General features: G+C 39.6%; 1 protein-coding gene across 2 annotated transcripts; it reads left to right on the forward strand.

Annotated features, from left to right (window-relative positions):
- The first annotated feature begins 722 nt into the window (after nt 1–722).
- On the forward strand, nt 723–6,737 carry pax1a (paired box 1a). 2 transcript variants are annotated; one of them, XM_036543086.1, is made up of 5 exons: nt 723–1,027; nt 1,575–2,201; nt 3,334–3,464; nt 3,790–4,000; nt 6,228–6,737. In XM_036543086.1, exons 1-5 carry the CDS (start codon nt 1,024–1,026, stop codon nt 6,317–6,319), a joined length of 1,065 nt encoding a protein of 354 aa, XP_036398979.1. In that variant the 5' UTR covers nt 723–1,023; the 3' UTR covers nt 6,320–6,737. The 2 variants fall into 2 exon arrangements, with proteins under 2 accessions (XP_036398979.1, XP_036398978.1); XM_036543085.1 differs by lacking the exon at nt 723–1,027 and adding an exon at nt 1,037–1,141.
- Nucleotides 6,738–7,355: the final 618 nt, after the last annotated feature.

Consider the following 7,355-nt stretch of genomic DNA (forward strand, 5'->3'; position numbering starts at 1 on the left):
ACCAAATCAGTAAAGGGAATTCGGACATTTGGATATTCCAAACATTGTAACCTAGTAATTTAAATAATGTAAAATTATTATATTGTATATAGACGTTCATCAGTGCGGCTGTATATTTGTGCTCTTCTCTTGAATTATTAAAATCAAAACATATTTGTTCAATGTTTGCTGAACACACGATACTGGTGAACAAATGAACACTTTTCTGAGATGGGAATTAAATCATGTTCATGACAAATAATGTATGTGGACGGTCTGTGTTTCTTTTCCTTGATTCAGTGGGGAAACGATGCGTGTGGACAGTGAGAACAGGCTGTTTATTAAGTGGAAGATAAATCGAAGAATAAACGGAAGAAATGTGTTTCCTTCACAATGGACGAGAAAGACAAATACAAAACCGATCCATGGCAGACATATCATCTTTCACTTGAATATTTCCAAATTGATCATAGTGCTTTAATTATTGTTGATGTATGTTAGAGCACCTTTAACAGTACTCTGTAAGAGGAAATCCAAACTGTAATCGCCTCTACTGGTCGAAAAATCACCAGTTTGAAATAAAGTCTCTTTTTTCTCGTTCGCTGGTGCAAGATGAACCCAGGTGTTGTAATTCTGTCACTTTCCCACCGTGGAATAGTGAAAGAGGTTAAATTGAACATACCGGATGGTGCATGTTCGGAGCTGCCTATCCACAGAGAAAAGGACCAATGAAATCAAACCATGGCTTCCAGCGTAACCAGCCAGATTGACGTGGAGGACGCGTCAAATTAATCCCAGCAAACTTCAGCCTCCAGGATAGACAAATTTGCCTTTATCGGATGAAGATCACCTTGGTCCCTTTGTCCAAAACAGTTCTTTTCAACGCTCTTCAGCAGAAGTGGGAGTAAAGAACCAAAACCGGATCGTTCGAGAGCCCTTCATTTTATTTAGTCCATTGCTTCCCCCCTGTGCAGTCGGGAGAACCAGCGCGTGCAGCCATTGAAGGGCAAATATTTCAAAGAACTCATTTCAGACCGCGAGCAAATGGGTAAGCCTTCGTTCGCTTCTGCATGGTTCAGTGGCGCAAAGATGATACAGGCAGAACATGTTTAACACGCCTGCGTAACACGAGAAATTACCAATATGTTAAACTTCAGTTTAAGTAAGACACTGGCTGCAACACTTACCCTGTTGCATGTATGCATTTTTACTTTTTAAAATAAAATCGCCAGGCACGCACTGGAATCGCTACTGATCGCACAGAAGAAGCGTAAATAGCGTTTTCAAGTTTCAGTTGTAGATTATTTATGAAACATTGCTACATCAGTTGGCATCGAACAGAAATTGCTGCATGCATTTTAAGTGGCAAAATTAACGTAAGAGGACGGCGCGAGGGAAATAAGTGCATGTGAAGTATACATTAGAAATCTGAAATGAATTATACAACTATTTGTTTCAGAACGCCATTTTTCCGTGAAAAAAATAGGGCAGGCATGAGAAGCATTCGTGTTTTCACAGCTGTTTTTATTCATCGCTGTTTTGTAAAGATTGATTTGGTGGTTTTTATTTATTCTGGTCGCTTTCTCTTTTTATAGAGCAAACCTATGGAGAGGTAAACCAGTTAGGTGGCGTATTTGTTAATGGACGACCCCTGCCCAACGCCATACGGCTGAGAATCGTGGAACTGGCCCAGCTCGGAATCCGACCCTGCGATATAAGCAGGCAGCTTCGCGTGTCTCATGGCTGTGTGAGCAAGATTCTGGCTCGGTACAACGAAACTGGGTCCATATTACCCGGAGCCATCGGAGGAAGCAAACCCAGGGTCACAACACCAAACGTGGTAAAAAATATACGGGAATACAAACAAGGTGACCCCGGAATCTTCGCCTGGGAGATCAGGGACAGGCTTCTCGCAGACGGAGTTTGTGATAAATACAACGTTCCATCGGTCAGCTCAATAAGCCGGATATTAAGGAACAAGATTGGAAATCTCTCTCAGCCAAACCAATACGAAGGCGGCAAGCAACCTCCGCAACCAGCGATTTCTTACAACCACATATACCCCTATTCATACCCAAATGCTATGTCACCAACTGGGACCAAAATGGGCAACCCTCCCGGAGTGCCCGTCTCGGCAGCCCATGTAAGCATATCGCGAGCGTGGCCTTCGGCGCACACTGTCAGCAACATTCTAGGTATAAGGGCCTTCATGGATCCCGCAGGTTTGTAAAGCATTCATTAACGCTCTGCCTTTTTTCCTGTACTGATGTTTGTTTGTGTAGCAATTTGGTGTACAATGACTACTCTGGCATACAGGATTCTAACTAAACTTGATGCCATGCTTTAAATGCTCCATCAGTTGTTTGGTTGTCAGATAATAATTTCGACAAATACAGTTTATTCCATGTTTTCTGTTCTTAAAAATATGTTGAGAAAGAGAAGCAATGGTCCGTGTCTCTTGTCTGCGTATCATATTTTGTCAGGCCATTGGGGGATTAATGTCAAAGACATATCGTAACAACCCGTTTAGATCCTGAAGTGCAGTTTTCAAAATACGACTTTTTTTTAATTAATGAGGGCTAACGTTAAGTCAAAATATTAAGTCAGATAAGCACTGCTGATCATTGACTTGCCAAGGAAATTCACAAATCCCAACATAGTTGAACATAGCTCGTTTATTTGATTTATGTCGATTTATGCTTATATGATTGTTTCATGTGTAGACAACACACACAAGCTGTGTAATTCCTTTTTCAAATCGCATGCTCTACATATTTTTCATTTATTTAAATATATTTATATTTTTGTCTATATTTCAAACATTACATTTATAAACATTTACAGTGCAACATTTTTCAGCAAACTGAAAACACATAAAACAATTTACAGGACTATTTCATGATATTGTTTCAAATGCATTCAGTTTGTATCAATTTATTTTTCTAACACCTGATAAAGCATTTTCCCATTTTGTAAAAACAATTCCACGCTCATAAAAAGCCGTGGCCTATAACCATTTTCCAAGGCACACGTCATACGGAAATGTACGTACAGCAATTATGTGTTTACATCTAAACGTCGACAGTTACCAAAATGTCTCGAAGGCGTCGTCATTTCAGAAACAAAATTTAAAAATTAAACAAAAATATGCACAATTATGCAAAAAAAAAAAAAAAAAACAGCAATGGCAAAATGACCGAATGTACAATATTATGTTACTTGGAAATGATGCAGAGTTTCTGTTCAAATCTTGCTAAATTAAATTTTGTTCCGTATCATGTGAAAGAACTGGTAATTCAGCTGCTTTTATACGCTTTTTTAAGCTAAGAGTGTAGTTCATCGCTTTCTCTACAGCCATTGCTGGAACTGAGGGATATGCGCCGAAAATGGAGGACTGGAGTACAGTCAACAGAACGTTTTCCTCCGCGCATAGTGTCAATGGAATTGACAAGTCAGCCATTGAAGGTGACATCAAGTACCCTCAGGTAAGCTCATGAAAGGAATACTGCTATTCGGACCTGTATCGTTTAAAAACCACAGACGGTAGCTAGGGCATCTCGATTGTATTAATTTAGTGTTACCAATTACGTAATCAATCATTTGATTTATTATTTCTGATTGTGACAGACTGGACGTTATGTTGGTAGTAATTTCATTTCAAATTATAGCCTTATTGTTATGTTTTTTGCCCATTATATTTTGCCCAACAGATCGAGTGCAGTTGTGGTAAAATGAAGTATACGTAGCCAATACTGCGGGTGTTATGTGTGGGAGAAAAAAAAGTTTGACAAATGGTTTTTGTGTTTCTAGCCTTCGTCAACGTTATCCAGTTATGTTCCAGCTTGCGCCTATTCACCCTCCAACCAATACGGAGTTTATAGCGGGCCTGCAGGTAGCTACGTGACCCCGGGGCATCATTGGCAGTCGCAGAGCGCGAGTTTGTCCCACCCAGGCAGCGGAATGACGATGCACGGGGGAGACATCCATTCTCCAATGGCATTCAAACATCCATCACGAGACGGTAGGCCTGATTACGTTTGATAAATCTGAAATTGTGCGTGTAGCGGCGATATCTTAATGAGGAGGGCAGTGACAGCTGACTTTCAATGTCTGCTGCGTATTTACTATTCCGCTTTTCTTTAAAGTTCTACAAATTGTTTGTTTTGATTTCGTTTAAATGAGAGGCAGAATAAATTTAATAATTGAATATAAATCAAGCAGGCATTTTCTTCCAAACTCCACCGGTTTCAACATGTTTATGATGAACTGCAATATATATTCCGTCAGTATGGAATAAACTAAAATAAATGCAGTTTTGTAGAATTTAACCGTAATTTAGTGAGAAATTGGGCTGCTGAAACAAACACAAACTCACGAGCACAAGCACACACTTCAGGTGCGCACACACACTTATACGTGTCTTGGAAAACCTCGGTGATTGTTTTTAGTTATAAACCTCAACATCACATGACATGTTAACTGCCCGGAGATTGTCGATCCATTGCAGAAATATTAGAAAATAACAATTCTTATTCACTGGATTAAACCATTTTCGCCTGGACGTAGTTCCCCGTGTTTTGGGGCCTATTTCACGTAGGCTACAGGCCTTCTGAATTTACAAAATACTATGCGCAAGTTTCCCTGTGCATTGAATCATTTTGTTTGAAGAGTAGAAATGATAAACCGGAATTGTACAGGGCGAACTATTAGCAATTCGGAAGCTACTCATTCTCATTGTATTATGGGTCGACTGACGTAAAGTTCTGTCTGCAACATTTTCCGTCTCTAAAGCGTTGTCTCAACTGATGTGACCACTCCACTTATGCTTTAACCTAATGTTCCGTATCATTAAGTAGCTGAATGAACAGAACGTTGTGAAAACGGCATCCTCCGTCTGAACAGACGATTAGGCCTACTACACGATATCTAAATATGCATGGCATATGCTGCAATTTTAATTCTCACCAAATGTGTGTAAAATGAACTTGCGCAAGTACAAGGCGGCGTTGGAGAACCATAAAGAACAAAGGGGAACTAATGTGCACGGGGTATTGTTTTTACCGGGCATTTTTTTTTACATAGAATGCCTTCAGGGTGACTGGTCAAGGACTGCCCAGATAATTCTAATAGGGTTCAACTTGGGTGAAATACGCTGGCGTGATGGGTTCAGCTCCAGCAGTTTCGCAGCCTGCGGTCCTTCGAAAACAGCTATCAAATAGAAAGGGGCGGGGGGCTCTATTGTGTGTTTTTAGAATTTGGCTGTAGATTGTGACGCTTGAATCATATTCGTTGTCGCGTGGTCAATAGTTGATCAGAGATGATAGCATCGGAAAGACCCACAACATTCCGGTGCATTTTTTTTTGTGTTTGTTTATTGAGAGTGCTTGCGTGGGTGGAGGCGGCACCAACAGCGCCATTCTTAATTCTGTGCATTGTAAAATTGCTTTGGCGCATTCAATAATTATGGATCTTATTAAGAAGCGGAATACAGACGGTTGGAGTGGGGGGAAATACAAGACAGAACATATTTGAACGAACTATACACTACGTCGACAATTTACCCTGACATAACCAATGTATGCCATTTATACAGTAAAATTTCTTTATATTGGCTATGCGTAAAACCAACTATAAAATAATTTGGTTTCTGTGACGGCTCTTACAGTATATTGACATGTAAGGTTGCAATTAATATTAAGCTGTCTCATGTAAACACGGCAAGTGAAAACAAAAATACGTGCTGTGTTCGGGGAAGTTAGCGCCTAGGCCTTTGTTTGATCCATATTGATTGAGACGTTGTGGACATGTGGCATATTGTTTACTGTTATTAAATTTGCACATATATCGTGATTACTGCAGACCATTTGTGTTGAAATATCTGGAATGCACTTATATATTTATTATTATTATTATTATTATTATTATTATTATTATTATTACTAATGGTGGTTTGACGGGGGTTTGTGACTTTCAGAGTCAATGGACTTTACCCTTGAGTGTCACTGCATTTTTTTAACTGAATGCTAAAATGACAGCATCTACGTCTACTTACACTTTTGTGTTTCGTCGTGTCTCGAGCTTTAAAGAAATGAAAATATCTCTCCAAACAGAGAGATGATCGAACGCTTTTGAAGACATGTTTTAAAAAAAAAACGAGGTTATGGCTATATGAGAGTACAGTGTTCCGTTGAAGGGGAGAGTTACGACCTGTTTGCTGTATAAACACGTTTCTTGTTTGTGTTCCACAGGAGACAGAAAACCCCCCAGTCCCTTAAGCAAGCAGCAGCACGAGGCGTTGAACAGCGTACATGGACTCCCTCTTCCTACCTCATCATCATAACCCCGAGAAGAATCCGACGCGGCCAAAACGAGGAATTTACATGTTTAATATGCGGCAGACCATTATTTAGTTTAGCGCATTTCAAGAATACAAACAGTAAGTGAAAGCACTATATTTATAATTTGCCAGTCAAAGTGTTAAGTATAGGAAGGGCCCGTAGTGCCTGCTGTTCTAAAGCATGTGCATATAAAATATAGCCTACCAAGGATACAATATGAAACGAAATGAATGTAAAATTACGAATAGGATGTTTATTTGTACTGTAACCTCCTTTGCAGTGGTGTTGGTGGTCGGTAGTTTTATCTTCACATTAAAAAAGTGTATATATATTTGTAAAAGACTGCAAGACAAAATACAATAATGTCATTGTGATAACAAAAAGTCACCTTAAAATAAAGGATTATAAATGACTACGGAACTGTAGCCCATGCACACCCGACTTGGTGTTTCTTGATTATTGAGAGTTTGGTTCCTGCAGACATAGTCGACGATGTGAACAAAGTAATTAATTGTAAATGTAAAATATTTGCAAATGCTTTAATTATATATTTTTTATAAATCCATTTGTAAATATGCTAAATAAAGGCCTCACAAAACTAAACAGCAATGTTCCATTCAATAACCTAACTACTCAAGTGTTAAGAAATCCAGATACACCTCACTCTTACAGATGCATGGCTGAATGTACCCGGTACCCACTAGGAGAAAAACATACGGGCGTATTTCAAGCTGTCTTGTTAACGTGGTAGGACCCTGACTTGGCCCAATCGCGCCGTGAAATGGAAACATGCGCAGTACGATTAAGATGCATTAATGTGGGCGATATATGCCTTCATTTAGAAGCACTGAAGGAGTGCAACGAAGGAATTCACACTTTTTGCAGGAACTTGAGTTTGGTTCCCCACCGTGGGTGACCTTTTTTCCACCCACTTAATGCGTGCTACCAAGCTTTTCTCTTCATGGTGCATTGCCGTTTTTGGCGCCTCTGTTGATGTTATCTTCGCTTATTTTGGATAAATGGCACAAGGCCAGTGGT

This window comes from Megalops cyprinoides, chromosome 12, assembly GCF_013368585.1.
Source record: "Megalops cyprinoides isolate fMegCyp1 chromosome 12, fMegCyp1.pri, whole genome shotgun sequence".
In the NCBI taxonomy this organism is placed as follows: domain Eukaryota; kingdom Metazoa; phylum Chordata; class Actinopteri; order Elopiformes; family Megalopidae; genus Megalops; species Megalops cyprinoides.

Bases quoted from the DNA above. Each gene is read 5' to 3' on its own strand.
- pax1a (XM_036543085.1), top strand. The intron at 3,465-3,789 runs GTAAGCTCATGA...TTGTGTTTCTAG, and splicing joins GTGACATCAAGTACCCTCAG to CCTTCGTCAACGTTATCCAG. The intron at 4,001-6,227 runs GTAGGCCTGATT...TGTGTTCCACAG, and splicing joins CAAACATCCATCACGAGACG to GAGACAGAAAACCCCCCAGT.